Consider the following 21,436-nt stretch of genomic DNA (forward strand, 5'->3'; position numbering starts at 1 on the left):
CGGTCCACAGGTCATGCAAAATAAGCAGAAAAGCATCCCATTCTCATTCTGGATACTTTTCTTCAATGCTCATACACTGAAAAGAAGAAGAAGAAGAAAAAGCTTAAAGCTGTAGTGTTTTATTCATCATTATGTAAATCCAGTCATTTATGGTTGCCTTTGCAAATCAGGAATCAAGTGTGTCAACATCTAGCAGGGAGAAAAGTGCATATGGGGATTACAAAAGAACAGAAAGAGATCAGAAACAAGACAGAGGGAGAAATTCTCCTTCAGGTAAAGTCTATAAATCCAGACAAGGGTCAAATGAGTCCGTTTTTAATTGTCTCGAATCTCCATACGGTGTCAAAAGTTTACAGTTCCACTCAAAGTCTAAGCTCAGTAAGCTACAGTTTATACACGAGTGACAGTATGAGGGGGGGGGGGGGACTCAGCTCAGAGCCACTTCACACCGTAGAAAAATACCCTGGTTGTTTGCATTTTCAACTTTACTCTACTGAATTTCTACATAAGAGATGCAAGATGATAAACTCTCACCCACAAAGTCCTACTCATCTAGTTTTAGGCCGAGGCCAGTTTTTCTTCACGTCCTTTTCCACTAAGATAAACGTTCATTGCTTTGCTATACAGCTAAAGTTACAAATATACGATCAAAATCAATTGTAGCCTAAATAAATCCACTAAAACTGTCCACAGACACACAGACACACATATATGTATATGCCTATGTGTGTGTGTGTGTGTGTATATATATATAATATATATATATATATATATATATATATATATATATATATATACATATATACACACACACATACACACATGTATATGAACAAACTTGTGCATGTTTGTACATCATAGGAATATGGTTTAATATATATGTATATAAACTAAGGTCAGACAAATATTTCTTTAATAAAGGTGATTTTATTTGCTTATAGGATGACAATAACTACTTAAGGCTTAATGCTTCCTCTTACTTTTCCTTAACTTATTTGTGGTTAATATCCTGATCATATAACCCAGGACGCTTGGGTAAAGGCAACTTATATTTCAAGCACTGTTTAAATTTCTTCTGAAAAGTGATGCTCAGTCAGTGGTAAATCTATGCAGGGCTATAAAGGCAGGCATTGATCCCAAGCCACACGGATCGTAGTTTTGATTTCATAACATAAACTTTCCACAACCATCTGAAAAATATGATCTGAATATAAACATGCACTTTTAAAGTATAATCAGTGCATTTTTTCTCCGGCCATAAACGCGTCTGCTCATCTTTGTGACGGTGAGATGCAGAGAGAAGCTCTGCCCTTCACATGAGTGACTCCAACAATCTTACCATAAATACCTTAAACACTGTTCTAACAGCCAAGAGAGGACATTTGAATTATTTTTTTTTTTTTGACTTTTTTGTCATGAACATAAGAGGAAAACAACAACAACAAAAGTGGCTCATGTGATGTGCGAAGCCTTGGCATTTCAACGTGTCTTCAGGACTGAAGTAATCACATGTTGGCGGCTCTTTCTCTCTACGCCCCCCGGTCCTCGTGTGGCATCTCACTGCAGGAGTCGGGGGCAGCAGCTGGGCTGATGTGGCGCTTTGTCCTTCAACATCAGTTCCATACGGGGAAGCAAACCTTTTCTTATCTATTTTCCAATAAAAAGATGTTCAATCTATGGCTGAATGTCTTTGATTTACTGACTCATCTTTTTTCTAAACCTTGTAAATAGAGAAACATCTTCAAAACTAGTCAACTCCTCACTCTTGCATCTCTTCCTCAAAAAACAAAAGGGCGCTTCATACTCTTAGCTATGACTTATAGCAGAAATCTAATAACACCTATTCACGTGCTGCTTTGCACCAAACAACATTCTGGTCTGAAGAACGCGTGTGTGTAGAAGTAATCTAAATAACTGTAGAAGATGATAATCGCTACTCTGTTTCTGACTAAAACCTAAATCTAACAGGTGCAAGATGTCTCACTTAACTATAAAAAAAACCAAACCAACAAGGAGATTAGTATCGAACATGAAGGATGGACTGGATCTTTGTCTTTCGAGTGTGTAGCTACATGACCACATGCATGTTGGAACAGTAAATGACGGGCAAACGTGACGGAGCAGCACACACCGTCTATGGGTGTCTGAAAAAGAACAAGTTTTCTCCGTGCGCACGTTTGTGTCTGCGAGTGAAAGAAATCGAGCAGGAGCTACGAAGAGTTTGACGTGTTGGGGCTCCAGCCCATTTGATAAGCTCTCTCCAGGGTTCTCTTGCAGTCCTGCATAACTGTGCTGAACACGATGTGAGGGTACTGCACCACCAGCCTCTCCACGGTCTCCTCGTTTACCTGCAAAACACACAGAGACGCACGCGTTACTGCAAAGATCAAGCCAGCAGTTTGTCCTTCGTCAATTTCTAGCTGACAAAGTGGCCGACTTGAAGAGACTTTGACCAAAGTACACTATTTTCAAGAGCTGATGCTAAGCTGTGATGGAAATGGGAATGTTCAACTTCATTACCGCAACGCTAGAACTTCTCTGTGATTAATGGTTCAAAAGAGAAGTGGCAAACTTTAATCTTCCCCTTTTCTAAAGCTACTGTGAGTAAAAAGTGAGTGAGGAACCTGACTGACACTAATTAAAATACTGTTATCTTCCTGAGTAGCTGCGTTTTGCCAAATACAGTAGCTTTGCTCCTTTTGCACCTTTTAACAGTATTTCCGTGCTCAGTTATAAGACAGTAATGGTTATTTTCCACAGAATTAAGACGTTGTGCCTATCGGTTAAACAGAAAACTCTTTCTCAAATGAGGCTTATGAACAAGACATGACAAAGGGAAAACGTTTTGTTGGTGTTCATATCGACTTTGACTTATTTCAGGGGAGAGAAGAGAGCAGTTTGAACCCAGCCTTTAAACATAATGGGCTACTTGACCACTTCAGTTTCTGCTTACGACAAGTGTAAAAGTAATTGGAAGTATTATTACCTTATAAATAGCTAAAGTATTAGTATACACATTGAGTTAGGTGATTAAATACTTGTGTGCAGGATAAAGAAAGGCACCCTTTAAATGTAATGCTTGAAAAGATTGCTTTCTTATAAATGGCTAATAGATAATTGGCCTTGGACACCGTTGAAATGTGATGGAGAGGTAGAAAGGTGTTTGTGTCCTGAAGATGTTCAGGCAGCCGTGTCTTGGTAAAACACACAATACTGTCTTTTCAATGTTCCCATTGCACTTGTCAGCGCTCCAAACTTGTCTATTTTATTCCCAAGTGATCTCTCATCCCCCCTCTCTTGCATTTCTCATGTCTTTGCTTCATCTTCCCTGGTATTTTGAGTATAAATGTGGGTTTACCAGGGTTAAAGCTCATAAGGCTCCACATTGCATGTGTACTCTTCCTGTGTCACAGTTACTCATAAACAGATATTAAAAAGGACCAGAGTTTCTGGAGGGAATCATTTATGCTGCATGATAAATACAAAATAAAGAAATCTTTCAAAAGTCAGTATTCAAAGGCCGTAAAAGAATCCTTAGCCGATGGCAACATATATCATCCGAGTCTCTGCAACAGGTTGCCACTCTGGAACGGAGCAGATCCAGCCTGTTGAAAAGCAGCAGAGGAGCATCCCAAGCTGGTGATGAAACCCGCCCTGAACATCTTTAGTATTCATCTGCTGAGCACCAGCTATTTTATTGATTTGTCTGAGCAAAGTTTCCAAAGGTTACTTTGGGATAAGATGCACCCCGGCCACCGCCTGGTCACACCGCCGCTGTCCAACAAGCAACAGCAAGGTACGTGTCTGCTGTACCGGCTCGCTGGGGAGCAGATTCCTCCCTCCGGCTGGGACACTACTCAAGTCTTAACAAATAATCCATAATTCTGACCTTAGTCTTATGTAACCTGTTGTTTATCTGAGTGGCATACAGACTATTTATTACATTCTGTTACACAACCTCTGGTTGTGATAAACTGACCTTGAGTCTTGAAAAATGCTACATAAATATCACTTGAGGTCTATAAAAGGAGACTACAGGATTGTCTCAGAAAATTTGAATATTGTGATAAAGTCCTTTATTTTCTGTAATGCAAAAATGTCATACGTTCTGGATTCATTACAAATCAACTGAAATATTGCAAGCCTTTTATTATTTTAATATTGCTGATCATGGCTTACAGCTTAAGAAAACTCAAATATCCTATCTCAAAAAATTAGAATATTCTGAGAAACTTAATCTTTAACTGTAAGCCATAATCAGCTATATTAAAATAATAAAAGGCTTGCAATATTTCAGTTGATTTGTAATGAATCCAGAATGTATGACTTTTTTTTTTTTTTTTTTTTTTTTTTAAATTGCATTACAGAAAATAAAGAACTTTATCACAATATTCTAATTTTCTGAGACAGTCCTGTATACTAAAACAGTATTGGCATCACCTGATGATGGCAGAAATGTAATGAAATACTGGTGTTGGTGAACTAATATTCATGATGGAGAGCTCCAGGAGAGCCTGCTGAGTGTGGACATCGTCATCTGCACATGCGATTGGACTGTGGTGATAGGGTTAGCGACCGAGGAAAGATGAGCTCACCGAGCTAATGAGGCCTTCATTTTTCTCATATGACAAATAAGACAAGCGGCTAATAGCCACTCCTGCGTTTCTTTGCCAGTCTAACACCCCGTCAGAGCATCTCTGAGAGCCAAGAGTGAGTCTGAGACACTGACAAAGAACAGAGGCAGGGTAACCCTGGGGAGTCAGAGGGGTTAACCGCAACCCACCCAGAACGAACCCACGCCCATCAGCGAGCGTGACACTTTCCAGAGGAAATGATGTATAAACACTCACACATATGTTGAGGACACAGTCATCTGTTGTTGCCAAAGTAGTAACAAAGTGTTTCATGGTTTTTCCTGAGCTCACTGCCCCAAGGTTCTTCAGTTTCTGTGTTTTCTGAGGGAAAAGTCTTGTGTGTTCAGAGTTCCTTGGTTCTTGCTCAGCCTATGACCCCATCAGGGTCTCACTTCTTTCTTTTTCCATGTCTAATGCAGTTATTTGAGTATCAGAAATACCCTCTTTAATAAGACACATGGGGGGAAAAAAGAGGAATAAAGACATACATGTGCTTGAGCAGACACAATATCAATGTCTTGTGGGTCGCAGAGCGAAGATGGACACTGCACAGCACAAGTAAATCTAATAAAAGTGAACATTTTCTGGTTTTTCATCTTATTACCAAAGTGGTTGACAGTGGCCTGAAATTTTGTTGCCAACAGACAGAGGTTGAAATCTTTTCAGGATGCCAGTATTAAAGCAAAAACAAAAGACACAGGGTCGAAAAGTCTCTCGAAATCCTCTCAAATTCAGTCTGCATTTCTCCAATGGTTCTGAGTGAGTGCCAAAAAAGTCTGCAACAGTTCTCTGTACAATCGGTGTTGAACAGACATCAGCAGGGTTGGCAGAAAGCTTTTACATTTTAAACGACCCCTGAGCTCCTTGAAAAGGCACACAAAGTTGTTGACCAAAATTAAGACATTCAGGTTCATGGCCGTGATCAGTGACAAATTGTTGAATAAATTAAACTGAGTTTCTGGATATTGCCTTAAAAAAGCACCATACCATTCAAATGGAATTGAAAGAAGAAGAAAAACATATTTAAAGGCAGCTTTTTAAAACAAATCATCACAGTCCTTTGGCCGCTAGACGTGTGAAGCAGTCCTGTTGGCAGTGTGGAAAAGGAAAATCCAGAGACCTTTTCAACATTTTATTCTCGAGAACTGTCCACAAAAGGGCGTGAAAAGGAAGTTACAATAAAACACCTACAGAGTTGTGAATTTCTGTCTCGTAAAAATGTCCCACAGTGTACGTGTTCTGGGTGAAACTTCCATTTATGATGTTGCACAAAAATAGGACCAATCAAACACATTCCTGAGGACAATTAATGGAATAAACATACATTCAATAATCATTTCATCATCTTTTTTCTTACACAATATCAATCAATTCAGTGGGCAGGGGCAAGCATTCCAATAGTTATTTCATGGCATCCAAATGGAGACATAGCAGCAGAAACTGTCTATTCTAATATGTACAATTGAATTTAACTCACTTTTTAGATTTCTAATAAAAAAAAGAAGACAGCTACTATCTTTTTGTCCTAATTGAAAAACAGTGTTGATATCGGTCCTCTTGTCCACTGGTCAGCAGGCCAGAATTAGGTGAGGCATCTGTGGTGTTCAAGCAACAGCGCGCAGCAAGTTTTTCTCAAGCAAAAGAAGCATCCGTGGCAGACACAGGAACCTGGACGTCTGGACGTCTGGACGTCTGGACATCTTGCAACCCCCAGATTCCCTTAAATGTTAACAACTGTGATTTACCATCCAGTTATGTAGATAGTGTGACGTGGGGGTCATGCTGTGTCTGCAAAGGGGGTTGACCAAAGGGATTTCACCTAAATGTGTGACCCCCTGAGCAAAGTCTCCTGCATGTATGCATGGACACTTTGCAGAGCCATTAAGACCCATCTGCACTGACAAGCTCTAAAGTGGAGCGTTAAAAAGCATAGGTTCAGTTATTCATCACAAAATCACAATCTACAAAAAGCCAGCAAATTCACATGGCAACAAACAACGGCCAAAGAAAAGCCCCATTTCAACACACTTTAGTCATTTAGAATAGTATACGGCATTAAACTAAATGTTACCAAGGGAATAGGCCTATTATTATGAACTAGCCTGTTTACATCCTGGACAAAAAGGCCAGCTTGGTGTTTGTCTGATAAGGTGGGGCCAAATGCTAAAAACTATTATGAGATTTGCTGCTCCAGCTTCTTTTTTAATCTATCTCACTCTCTCTTCTTGTCCTCCTCCCTCCCCTAACCTCTTTAGTCTTTTTAGAAAGGCCACAATGTCCTTGTTGAGAATAATCACACAAAACAAGGTACAAAGTACACATGCAGCTCACCAAATAAATGTGGGAAAACTAAACTTTAGGTGAACACAGAAAATCACAGAAAAAAGTGACCTGCTAACTTCTGCCTACGAAAGACTGTATACGCTGAAATCTACGGCTCCGCAGATTTCAACGATGTAGAGGTAAAAAACTCACCAAGACAGGAGTGGAAAAGCAGAAACGAAATAACTTAATTCTTTTTTACAACCCAAATCCGAATTTCGCCTTTCCTTTGATGTTTTGCCACCGTAAATAATTTTCCAGAGAAAAACTACACCCCACTCATGTGATTCCAAGTCTTTGTATAATAAATCAAACTCACTTTTGATCCGTCAGACCGTCTTTGTTACCGCTAGGACCGCACAAATGCTGAACTACTGAGAATTGTCTCGCACAATCATACAATCTCTGCTTCGTTCCAACGGGACAATTCCTTAAGTGATGTCCATGTTACTGCCTGTCAATTATATTGGCTGGGGAGATTTGAAAGAGGGGTCATTAACCTTAATCCGTCAGGGACTTCTACAGATATTGCCTCGCACAAACAACCCAAAGACCACCGAGTCTTCCACATGGTTGTGTATATACCGAGTTCCTCCCTGATGTAAAAAATTCTAACATTTGAAATAGATTTAATTCATTTTTTGTGACATATACACGTTTAAAAAAAAAAAAAAAAAAAGGTACCTGAAAAACCTCTTTTATTTCCCTTTGCGAAACCTCTACTAAAAGTCTGTTTTAGTCGGTAGGAAAATCAATCTTGGTACAAAAAAGAAAAACGATTTCTAGATTTAAGTGGTGTGTAGGTTTTCACTAAATGAATCTAAAGAGATATGCACTCAAATAGTTATATTTTGTCAGATGAGACAGCTATTTTACATTTACTCTTGCTGGGTTTCATCTTCATTTCTCCGGCACGCTAATATGCTTATTATATGTGTGCTGCATTCTCACTCGTATTCAGCATAAATGTCTGATCATAGCGCTGTCTCCAATAAAAAAAAAAAATGTTTTTAACACATTCATGGAAGTCAAATAATGCTTTTAGGCATGACTTACCCTAACAAATCAAAATTAGAATATGTCTTTTGAACCAGTGGTAGACTCAAACCTCTCTTTTGTTCCCAGGCGGAGGCAGCATCTATTGCATTCATACAGAGCTGAAACAGGAAGAAGAGATCAGCCTAACAAAGGCTTCCAAACGTTCCGACTTTAGCAAGGATAAGTTCAGTTTGTTTTGACATGTGGCTAAGCCTCATTAACAGATAAAATGCCAACCCCCCACCACCACCACACACACACAATTGCCTTCATAACATATTATGCTTTATTCTTGAGCAGAGAATAAAACATTCCCCAGCTCATTAATCAGGGCTTAATTACAATTAAAACAGATCTAAAGAATAGACCTGTCAAGCTGATGGGAGGCCATAACATTCATTAATGCTAATTTAGTGCAGCTCCACTTGCTGAGCAAACATAGAGCACATAACAAGGCTCCCAATCAAAATGCTGAATCATATGCTAATTGCTGGTTGCGGCAACGCTAAATGTTAAGCTGAGACAAGATTGCTTTGATGGAGATCATGAACAGAGTAACTACTACACTGATCTATGCTTTGCTGCTCATATTTCTTTTGTCTTAATTTTAATAGCATTGTTTTTCTTATGTTGTTTTTTTGAAATCTTGTCAAAAACAAATTAGATAGACCAAGATTTTTATTTATGGTTACAGAAAAATGCAGAAAGTCCGTGTTTGAGATTCCATTTCAATTATTTGGTACATTAAAGGCTCGGCTAATGTTGAAAATACCTCGTTTCCAGCTGACAGAATTTTTTTGTTTAATGGAAACCAGCCAACAGAGGTCTTTTTAACGTCACAACATCCATTAGTTATCTTCCACGGGTCTCGCCTGTCAGATTCATATGATTTTAATGACAAAAACCTGAAGTCTTGCATAAAAGAAACCTTCTTGTAAGCAAGTTCCCATAGTTCATGCTTTTCTTCTTCTCAGCTTGAACAAATGTTTCATGTCCTCAGCGCAGCTCTGTGGTATGTTGAACAAGATGTGATGACATCACCACACCTGCTCGGTATTTGCAGCTCTGAGCTGACGCTAAGATATGAATCTCAGACCAAATGTCGAAACGAAAGGGCTGATAAAAAAAAGGCAAGTCCTCTGATTACAGTCATCCCCCTCAATTCTCAGAAAACATTTCTTCATAGAAAAAGGCAAAACGCTACTTGATATTTGGTTGCTAGGCAACATAAGCTTTAAAAAGCAATCATAAAAAAACTCTGGGATGCAATGACTGCAATGCAAAGTAAAATATGTGGCACCTGGAAGACTTTTTTCTTTTTCACTTTGCGTCATACAATAATGATCCGGTATTTTGCGCTGCACAGGCCGTCTTTCAAAGCTGCTGCCAAGTCTGTAGGGGAGCCATATAGAGCAGATCGCTGCTCACTGATGATTCTAATCTTTGAGAAGCATCTGGGATAGCAGCCACAGCTATCTGGACTCAAGCCTATACTTATGATATTTTCCCCCATTTTGACTTCAAAGATGCTGCTCTCTAGATCTAAGTGTGGTGTAATTCCTCTTGACGGGTAATGTGCTGTTGTCAGGGTTTACAACGGGACGAGAGAGAGAAATGAGGCCAAAACAAAAAGATGTACGTCTGATCTGCTTTCCAGCAAAGAGTGCTTTTTATGGGAGCGTGAATGTGTATAGCCTTTGAGTTGCGCGTGAGAACGCACGACGACACTTCTGCTTTCACGTAAGACAACCAAACACAAGTAAGAGCAAGTTAGCAAGCTGACCTCTGATCTCTTTTTGAGTGCTGTTGCGTGCTCTACACTAATCCACTGATGCAAATGCATTCTATCACCACGTAAAATATACATTTACGCCAAACACGGGGCCATCTCCGAGTATGCAGGACAGTTAAAAGAGTCGTAAAAGGTGAGTCACGCAGAGCAGCTCACATTCTCAGCTGGAAAAGGAAGACGAACGGGGTTGTAAATCGACAATCAGCTACACAAATAAGAAGATGGATATCATATACACCATGGCGGTGAAGACGATCTGTGAGTACACATGGCAATCAGGCCAGGGTAATGGGAAAAACAAATCTTTGGAGATTAAGACACAGAAGTGTGGAAATATACACATCAAAATCCAATAAATTATCGTTTTTTTTTTGTTTTTTTTTTACATGCAGCAATCATCAATAGCCACCAGGCCATAAAGGGAGACAAATGCTCCCTGTCCCTGTCCACTCCCCTGCGGACAGAGTATCAGTCAACTCGTAAATACATTTAGGGTAAATGTTTAAAATGCCTGTTTGGGCAGCAGAAGAATGCAGTGCATCAGGTCTTAGTAAAGTACAGTTTAAACAAGTCTGGCTTTAAACAGAGAAGATTTATAGCCTACTTTAAACTGCTTAGAGAAAATAGCCCCTGTTGTAAAGTTTCTCAATGAATAACTACAAAACTGAGAGATAGTCCTCCCTCTCTGACAAGGAGAAGAAGGTCAGAGACGAATGGATGGAAAAGGGAGAATATAAGAAAGAGGGTGATTTGAGGAGTACAGCGGTCCAAAAGAAATCCTCACAACTTTATCTGAAGGATTTAACATTTCTAAAAGAGCTACCCATGAATTGGCTTGGAAGCTTAAAGAATAGACTGCTTTTCACCAAAGAAAGCCTGGGCTCAATGATTTTGAATTTGTCTTAGAAAGCAAGCCAACCTTTATAGAAATCTGCAGGGTATGGCTCTGAATGCGCCTCTAAAAAGCAGATCAGGCTCCCCTGGTGTCGTCTATGGTCTGGTCCTCCTCACCGCTGCGCACCATGAGACAGCAGCAGAGCTGAGTAGCGAAGGTGACAGTACAACCACTCAAATACGCACATGGAAAGAAGAAGGGGGGCTCAACTGAACAACGTCAGGGAGAAAGGTTTGTAAACTCAACACTCCATCACACGTGACAAAGGTACCAGAGGAATGTGTGCAAGGCTCAGCCAAATCCCTCTCTCTGTGCCTGCTGTCCCTTCTCTGCAGACAGGAGGAAAACTTCAAGATGTCTTACGAAATGTATTAGTTACTCGCAGAGAGGAGAGGTTGGAAATCACTGTCAAAGCTAAAACTGTACTAATTATGTGGAAAAACAACTACCACATTTGTAGATCGTGGATGCGACATGAAATTGTCTTTTGGACATTGATTTATCAATTTATGAAACATCAATTTTTTTATCATAAACTGGTGAAAATGGTTGGTCAAATGTGAAAAACTAACAAATCGACAAACATTGAGCGCAAACGGTGAATACAGAAAGAGGTCCTTTTCTGACAAGGTCATTATAATGGTACAAGAAAGGTGTATTTGTTCTTACTTTTACTCACTTTGACCATATAGGGGTGGCACAGAGATGCCCTTGTGTGGGCTTTAAAAACATGACAACTTTGAAGGATCAGAGGTTGATTAATGATATCAGTGCTATTATGGGATTGTGTCATACAGTCATCTAAGGAAGAAAATACACTTTTTCATTCCAAAGTTTTTGGGACATCATTAAAAATCATTTTTCATTCTTCAACTCCACATCTATTGAAAATGAGAAAAAGAAAAAAGCGGGCATTAAGGGATCAGAGGCCCGTATTCTCATAGTACTGGTCACATCCATCCATCTATCCGTCCGTCCATATTCTACACCTGCTTGGTCACAAGCCCAGAATAATTTGAGTGTTGCTTCTGGTATGACTTTTGACACTAAAACGATAAAATGTCAAATCATTATGTAGAACACGATGATCTGCTGTCAGGATCCCTAAAAGGAAAAGGTGAAATAAGTTGCTTTTACACTGTGTTACTGGGAAGGGCCAGTTTATGGAAAAACTGAGTACAGCTAGACGTACTGCTTTTATAAGATTTAAGAGCCTGAGCAGCAGCTGGGTCCTGCTTGTCCAGGAAATTTGATTCATTTATCATCAGCAAGTGTTACCATCACTGTTTTGGTAGCTTGCGGGTCTGGAGCATTCAGGTGTGCATCAACACAATGCCAAGAAGAAAACCCATCAGCAACAATTATATGAGAAGTAATTACAGCTGTCCATCAATCTGGGAAGGGCTACCATGCTGCTGCCAAACAAAGTAGCGTCTACCATCTACAGCATGTAGAAAATTAAATCCTGGTCATATGCCATTGTTAGAGATTCGGTATAAAAACCAAAAATATATATCTCAGACTTCAGTTAGGCCTTTAAATTTTAAAGTTGATGAAATTAAAGATTGCATGAATATTTTGCAAAAAGTTACATCTGATTAAGACTTCTTGAACGATGTCCAAGAGTGGGCCAAATTTCTCCACAATGATGAGGGAGACAGATGATATCACCATTTCTTTAAAAGGCAAAACATTACAAGGCAGTAGCATGGGAATGCACACATATATAAAAGGCACACATAAATGGACACACAGACACACACACACACACACACACACACACAAGCCTCCATAAAGAGTAGGAACAAATTCCAGAGTGGCTTAGCAGAGGTCAAACACAAGCAGAATTCCTTAAAGGCAATCACAACAAAGCTGGCAAGTTTAATTATTTACTTTGTTTGACTTCCTTGTTCTTCTGAATAAAAAATAAATAAGAACAGCTTGACCATTTCCTCTCAAAGAAAAAGTGACACAATTCATGATTTTTGTGTTTGGAAAAGTCACAATAGTCATGATAGAACTGGTCAAAGTCATTAAAACAAAGTAAAGAACAGTAAGCTACATGTTTTGAGCTCACTGATGCTAACGCCGAGAGTTCTTCTGTACAAAGGAAATCTCTGCAAAAGAGTGTGCACCGATTTCAGCCTTTTCGTTCTATTCAGTAAATGCTGACACCATGAATTGTCTGCAGCTTTGTTTTCAGAATTTCAGGTCTTGGGTAAAGCAGCTTTTTGAGGCTACCTGGGCTGCCGCGGATCACAGAAAACTTGTCTGTAAAACAAAAAAATCTATTCGAAGCTTTTCACATTTATTGGCTACTTGGTTCAAAAGAAAATTCAGATGCTCATTAGACCAAAACATATCGGGAATGGCAAATCTGAGCATCCAGGGCTAACCGTCTGTGCATAACTCCATGAGATTATATTGACCTCAACTGTGGTGAGTAAACAGCACTGGATATCGGGGAGAAAAGGCGGAAGGTAGACAAGGGGTGCTTAAATGAACTAATTGAATGAACATGATGTGAGCAGCATCCAAAATTGAAACAACCTTGCCTGACGTCATTTGAAGGAGAAGGCAGAGGGGGAAAAAAGACAAAAAGAAGGAAAAGCGAGAAAAAGATGGGGCAAAGAAATGCATGACTGTGCAAGAGAGGCAAAAGAGGTCAGGTTTACGTCTGGCTTGTGGAACATTTTTTCTGTTGAAGGGCAATTCTGAGATTCCCTTCAGATACTCAGTGAACTCTGTCGGTGTCTCACTTTATTTCACCCTCTCTCCTTCAGTGTCCCTCGCTCCTGCCCTTTAGAAACGAGATGAAGGGATGATCAGGAGGCGGCTTGAGTTAAGACCGCCAATCAATACAGCTCTTCTGAGCGGGAGGAGGCTCCAAGATTACACTGAAAATCACAAATGGCAAATGACTCTTTCAAACTACTTTCATGACTTTGAACATTCAAGGCCCAGAAAGAAAAAGAGAAGAAAAAAAAAAAAGGTAACGCAGATTGATTCCCTTCCTTGCAACTGACACAATGAGCGCAGTTGCTTTCTCAGAATTCCTTTCGCGGCACAAAAAACTTTAAAGTGGGGATACCCGCTGGTAACAATAACAACACTCATCAAAGAAAGTTTGGCTCAACTTCAAAACTCTCATTTCCTAAATGAGAGTTAAAATGCCTCCTAAGTCTTCACAATACGTCATCATTTTCTTCACAACAAACCTCCAGGCCCTGAACAATTAGGCTCTTGTTTATGTCTGCAGATTGCTGTGCCTTGCCTATCTGTGTGTAGTCCCTGGCAGCTGGATGCTCCAGTGGAATGGCCATATTGATTGGGATGTCTCTTCTTTTAACAAGGTCTGTCTGTACGTTGTGTCTGGGGGGTGCAGCACTGGTCATGCCTGTTCCCAAACCGCCTCTCCAACAGAGTTCAGGTAATGGGAACCCACTTCAAAACTGCTTACACAAAGCGCTTTTTTTCAGGGGCAATTTATGAAACAAATACCTTGTACTAACTCTATTGTTTTATTTAATATAATTGTACCCTTATATCCTCTTGGTTTCTGATATTTCTTAAATAATTTCACATACATTTTTCCTTTTGGTTCCCTCTCCTGGTCTCATCAGTCCTCTCTTAGGTATCTCTTACTGTCTGTACTAGCTGTCCCCGAGGACGGCAGTAGCAGTCAGTGTCATTATTTTCCTAAACCAGCCTCATGCTGACTGTATGAGTTTGCTTCTCTGTTCCACAACCAGGGGCGCCCATTTGTTTTCATTCTAATGAAGGAGGGTAGAAATAGATGGGAAGGACAGAAAAAGGAAAGATTGGTTTACAGAAGGAAAAAGGAAAAACTAGAGAAGGGGAGTTAAAAAAACAGAAGAAGGGGGGAAAGAGACAAAGGAAAGGGAAACAGGGGGAGAGGAAAGAAGATGAGAGGGGAAAAAGCTGAGAAAACGTTTAACGAAAACATTCCACTAAGTCTGAAGAAGATCAAATTCCCCTAAGTGTTACATCTGCAGAGAATCAAGGCTCTAAATGTTCACAGAGTGCCCAGGAGGGCCCGATATAGAAAATGGCAACTTTAATACAGTGATGTATGAAAACAGTGTCTAGATAAAGAGTGCAAAAGTAGCACTCAAGAGTTAGCCAGAAGAGTATGTCTCTCCAGAAATCAGTGAAGCTTACTGTTGCCGACTTGTCCCTTGGACTGAAAACATGTTATGGTAAGCCAGCTTTACTGTGTGCATTTTGAGAGTTAAAGAGAGCATGTGACTGTGTCTGCAGAGTGCAACTAACAGCATGTTGTTACCGGATTGCTATCATTTCCTTTCAAAACTCTACTCCGGTGCCGGGGCTGTAAATTCCACTTCTCAAAAGAACAGCCTGGATTAAGGCATGATGTTCCATCGCGTTTGTCGATGTCTAGAGAAATGTGTTCCTCCCACAGAGAAAGCATTTAACACGAGACTGGCTGGCAAGTCGGGCTTTTCTGAGAGCATAGCTTTGACATACTGTATGCGGCAAAAGATCAATTTTTCAGCAGAAGAAGCCACTCGACTCCAAATACTTCAAAGGACTGGCATACTCGTGGCTTAAAGAGGGACTGAATGAACTGATTTGATTATTTTTGGGGCAAGTGTGGATCAATCACATTCTTTCCCCTTGTCAGAATGTGGTCGTTTGGCCCCCGAGGGCCGCGGAGTGTAATCATTTGAGGCAGGCGGAGCATGTCATTTGCCAAAGCCGGAGGGTTCTGATTTCAATACTTCATTATGAGCTGTGTTAACAGCAAATAACATAAATTCCTTATAGAGAACATTGAGTGCTGGGTTTGTTATACACAAGAAGACACAATGGACATCGTTGAGACAGACATGTAGAGGAGGACAGAGCAGATTGGTTTGGGACATTTTAGACTACATGGTTTAGCTGCTATAAGATGATAATAAATGCAAAAATATTCTGACAGTGAGATTACACTCAGATGTGCGCTTGGACAAATTTTGTCTCCGCATTTAGAGAAGACGAACAAATAAATAATGACAAAAATCTCCATATCACTTCGGATAGCGGTGGACAGCATATTCAGGCGGCCCAGCTTTAAACTGTATCCAGTACGGAACGACATTTGTGTAAACTGTGACGAGGGAAATCGATCCTTCACAGTGCTCCAAATGAGGAGAACCAGCTGGATCCTGTTAACGGTTCTTAAGCGAATTCTACACTTTCTTGAGTCCTGTGACATTCAGGGAGACTGTTACATTAAAATTCCTAACATTTTGACAATTCCAAACAAATTTACACAGGCCGGGCGGTGCTGCCGAGGCACGGAGCCGACTGGCTTGTCTGCACCATGTGTCGAGGTTATCACAAGTCTGTGTTTGTCTGAGGCCGACACTCTGAAACCTAACTCCTTCAGATTGTGTTCAAGCTTTGTGGGGGTTATGGGAAAAAGTGATGAACGGAAACATGGGAAGAAACAGAGACTAAAACCGTATTTATTTTTCCAAGAATCAAATGTATACTGTAAAAGGTATAAGGACAAATGTGTGACAGCGAGTGACCGTAATGATGTTCAGACCATGCACATGTGCTCGGTTTGTCAAGTGTAAAGCTTTTTTTTCCTCCTCAAACCCTTTCTTTGGTATTTGTACCCATTTCCTGCAATATATACAACCGTAACAAAATCTTAGCAACGTCCATGTAAGGGAAATGTTAACTTTTGGATATTTGTAATACATCCACAGCAGTCAACACATCCCTCACAAGGAATAACCAACACCACCGGCAGAACATCCTGTACAAGTACATAACAGATTGTTTTTGTAATGCAAACATTCATGTTCGGTGCGCAGCGCTAAATTATTTCACGATAGAGCCTCTCAGACCTTAGCTTAAACAGTAGTAAGTTAATGTGCAAATATTGAGATTGGTCCTCAAGTGCGGAAATACCAGCTCTCGGGCGAATGATGTTTGGCTGGGTTAGTTAAGGGTCAGGCTAAGAGTGTTGAATAATCTAACATCCATCAAGCACAAGAGGTATGAAAATACCTTCCACATCAAACAGAAAATACGTTCCTCAGTATCATCGCTTTGCTTTGCTTGGAATGCTTATTCATTACAGGAAGTTTTTGAAAACTTAAAAGTACAAATGTGATTCATCTGTTTTTTTTATACATCTGGTAAAAAATAAATAAGACTTTCAAGTAAAGCAGTTGAATTGAATGGACGTGTATTGAGGAATCAACATTCTGAGAACCTCAGATAAAAGAGTTGCTGATGCTCTCAATGAAATGCGTTACAAAGCAATGTCTTATGATTCTGGACTCCATCAATCCACAGTCAAATGAACATTATAAATGCAGAAAAAAATCCAGGCCAACGCTTCCCTCCCCAGGTGGTTGTCGAGCAACAAAGACTTACCCTTTAAAGGTTAGGTAGGAGATCTTATTCTCAAGCATTTTTTTGCCATCTTCCCTGAGATTCTCTTTACATACCAATAGCAAACAATTAATTCAATGCTCTGACATCAAAGCCTTTGGAGATGACCATCCAATCACCATGGGTTACCCTAGCAAAGTCATTGGACCATTGGCCTGTCCGTCAAAGTACTTTCCTTCAGCGAAGAGTTTTTGCACGTTTGCATGGTTAGGAGATGTGGCTTCGTATGCAGGTCTAACAGAAGGGGGGTGGACTTTTCACAATGATTGTTTTAAAGCTTGCTGATGGGTTTTTCCAGCATCCCCTAACAAACCTTAACCAGGATGTAGGGCTCAAAAAAGAAAGCTATGAGAATTTCTGATTTTAATGCTCTTGAGTCCACCATCAATCAGAGTAAGAACTTAAACCTGAATAAGAACTGCATGTTTCAGAGAAAGTAAAAAAAAAAAAAAATCTCCCCGTCTGCACTTTCTTAAAGACCATGTGAATGAGCCAGAAGCCTGTTGAAAATTTATTTTAAGATAGATGATACCACAGGAGAACTTTATGGTTAAAATGAGACCCGTTATAATTGGAGAGATGAAAACATTGCATTCCAGCTAGGAAAAGAAAAAAACCTTATCTCATCTGTGAAAAATGGTGTTGGATCAACTATAATGCCTTTTTTTTCCCTCTTTTGTTAGGGCTCCTTTTATCTACTTTTTGGACCTGCATTATAATCTGATAACACTGTAAGCAAAATTCATGCAGAAATATAGACATTGCTAAAGAATTCACAAGCTGTATCTATGTCTCACTCTATATGAAACAATTGGGGAAAAATAATAAGTCAAGTGGAAAAAAAATTCAAATGGATTTGTCAACTTAACAATGAAACACTGTGGCTGAGAGAAATGTAAATTAAAGTAATTTCCACTACATCTTCATTATCTTTGAACCTTGCGGGATTGAGAGCTATGTCCCTAGTATTTGTGTTTTGCCAGAACTGCATTAAGTACAGAGATTGGATTAGTTTGCCCTGAGATTGAATTGGACATGCCTTTGGATTTTACTGCTGTGATACACAAACAGAGCATTCTAGAACATCGCCGGAGGCTGAAATGTCAAGCATAAAGCAAAAAAATCATGACCAAAATGAGAGTCCAGTCTAAACTAAGGCATATTTGTAAAAAACTATTTGAAAATTTTGGTTATACTTATTGGACGCACACTACTAGACATGTAAAAAGTGAAATACCCGGTAAAATAACCATTTTACTCCCAGCACTTTGAATAGTGCAATTTTACACATCGTTTTACAATATTTTTCTGAAATGCAGTATGGATTTTATCGGTTTTTAAACTTCTTCAGAACCTTGAGATTTTCTGACCTCTTCCTGACCTAAAGGGGTTTAATTTGTAGTTTTACAGCAAGCTCAGATCAGACAGCAGGCAGTAACGTCTCAATCAAAAGAGACCTTGATAAAGATTTCAAAGAGATCCACACTGCAGGTGCTTTCCGTGTCAACTGCGGTAAGTACTTGAATGCGAAGTAAACTCGGATTAAATGTCAAAGAATAAATTACAAGCACTAAATGAAGAATCTGGGGAAGACCGCTCCCCTTGTCCGACTCTGCCAATGAACCTTATACCTCTTGAACACACTCTACATCTTTTATGTTTGCCCTGACCTCAGTTATAACAACACATTTTGTTTTATGCGTCTCCCTCTGAGCAACTTTCTTATTACCTCCATTGCTCTCTCTATGTACTCCTGGAAATCTTGCCAAATCTGCTGTGACTCCTCTTCTTAGCTAACATAATAAAGATAAAAACTGCCACAAGGAAAGCCATTACCTTGGGCTGGTCTTCACCACACATACACCTGACTGGTCTTAACTAGTACTCCAAGCTTTTTACAGTGGCCAGTAGTTTCGTAGGATGTGAGGGTGAAAAGGGTAGAGAAATGGGTTCATGGACTAATCAGACAGTGATTATGTGGTTGTGTGATTAAGGCCTGGAAATGTACATCACCTGATCTCTCCCTGAGGAGAGTTTTTCCCTCTAGAGTTGCCTGATGATTGTTCATGATGGGGGATTGTATCAAAGCAAAGGTTTGATGTAATCTGTTGGTTTCCTCAACTAGGCAATTTTTATATATTTCCTTTTTATAAATTTGACTAATTTTAAATTTGATTCTATTCTTTGGGAGCCTGTAAAGGTCAACCAGATTTAATTATCTGCTTTGTTTAGCAATTTGTAACATTGTTCATTATTATTATTATTATTAATAAACTCTCAAATTATTTTATCCGATTCTACTGCTGTCATATCCATCACTGAATACAATACTCACATAAATCGAGAGGGTGATTGTTTATTGTTTGATTCCTTGAAAGGATTGTGGGATGCTCAGAGGAAAGGACACATAAGCAACTTTGACAAAAAATAGAAAAAAGCAATTTAAACCAGAATTGAACACACAGTAACTCTGTATTTTCTTAAAAATTAAGACACTCTGTTTGGAAGAAATCATGCATGAAAGGGTTAAAGGAGAGCTGGACTGATAAATAAATAAAAAAAGGAATTTCAATAAATATCTAGGCCATTTTATTTTTTACTCGCTTGGCTGTAACTATCGATTGTTAGGTCACCGAGTCAGTGAGGTAGTGGTGAACTAAATGAAAATGGAATCTAAGTGATCACATGCTTTGTAATGCAGTTACTCTTTACTACTTACAGATAAATATGATGGATACGGATTCATGTCTGCAGTAATGTGAATTGAGAAAGCAGCTTAATCTCTGAGACCTTACAAATGGGGGTCACTGTCAAATCCTCATATATTTTAATTTTATTACAGTCTAAATAGATAAATATGATACACTGATGCTCTTGTCGCACTTATAGACCTGAGGCTATTTATTTTTATCAGAGAAATACCTAGGCACAACCCTGAGATCACGGCACTCAGATATCACTGATTTTATAATGAAGGAATAAATGAGATGAGTTTCTAACCTGAAGAGCCTTGACTGTCAGTCACAATCTCTCCTCCCCCTTCCTATCTCCGGCCAATTTCTCCCGGCACTATATAAAAACGCACACCAGAGGTTGTCTTTTTTTTTTTATTATTATTTTTATTTTAAGTATTTGTTTAAAGTTTAATAGTAAAAATGTCCTGAAACATAAGTAAAAAGCTCATTAAAACATAATGCCAGACACAAGACAGGAACGCCAACAAGCTCTGCGGCATGTGTCGTGCAATTAGCAACGGCAGGCTGAACAATATCGGCACAGACTAAAGTGTCTAGGTCAAACCAGCTGCTCTCCTTTCCTTCTTGTCTGCCCTCATCCCACTCATGTCAGACTGCATGATCCCACACTAAGTGGATGCATCTGTGTGTGGCAGAGGCTCCAGTGAACCAACCGGAGAGGTGGGTGGGGTCGTTTCCATGGCAGCGCAACTACATGTGCTTCCACCAGGTTAGTGATTGGATGGCTAAGAGGCTAGATGAAAGTGACTTTGAAAAGAAGGCCCTTCAAACCCAAAGGTATCTCAAAGTCGGTTGTGAGAGGGGTTATGTATGTCATTTTCACTTCTATTATTGCCCAACCAGAAGACTCAAATATGTACTAGTCAGGTGCAGCGGGCACAGGCGTCGGTCTGGCCCAGACACTGTTAAACTGATCAGATTAAGAGTTCATGTGTGGATGTTTAAGGATTTGTCTGTTGTTATGAACACTGTATGAATTATAGTTAGGCAACTGCTTACATATTACTTTAGATAAAAGGTATATAGAAGGTCTGGAAGCATTTTTACCAAGTATTCCGAAATTATCTCAGAACATTAGACAATATCCGGGAGGAGGACAGGTTTATTGCAATATTGTGAAAGATATGGCATTCATATCTTAATATTTTCTACTAACACTTTATATATAGTGTATTCCCTTATGCAAAAAATAATGCATTACTGCCCAATTTTAATTGCAATACCAGCTGTGCTCCTAAACATGCACATGTGCATGCTTATAAACACCTTTGTTGTTGGTAAAAAATACATTATAATTTTGGTGGGTGGAAAACGACTTCCACCGTAGCCCTAATTTAACTGATTTTGAAAGTCATGGATTTCATAACACTGGTAAAACTCACACCAGTGACCTAGTATGTGTACCTCAGTTTACTTAATCACCAGGACCGTGAGTAATAAAACAATTTAACGCTGATGGACGCAGTCTAGGTAACTTGTACGCCATCACTCACAGTAGAAAGATGATTCAGTCATTACCCTCATTACTAATCCAATTTCCGATTAGATGGATGGGATAACA

General features: G+C 39.5%; 1 protein-coding gene across 1 annotated transcript in view; it reads right to left on the bottom strand.

Annotated features, from left to right (window-relative positions):
* Positions 1-760: 760 nt before the first annotated feature.
* fbxl17 (F-box and leucine-rich repeat protein 17) overlaps positions 761-21,436 on the bottom strand; it is a 246,110-nt gene continuing 225,434 nt past the window's right edge. Inside the window, exon 11 of the mRNA XM_061730041.1 lies at positions 761-2,348. Within this exon, the coding sequence (XP_061586025.1) occupies positions 2,211-2,348 (138 nt within the window). The 3' untranslated portion in view covers positions 761-2,210. The remainder of the gene's footprint in view (positions 2,349-21,436) is intronic.

The sequence above is a fragment of the Cololabis saira genome, chromosome 9, assembly GCF_033807715.1.
Source record: "Cololabis saira isolate AMF1-May2022 chromosome 9, fColSai1.1, whole genome shotgun sequence".
Lineage (NCBI taxonomy): Eukaryota > Metazoa > Chordata > Actinopteri > Beloniformes > Belonidae > Cololabis > Cololabis saira.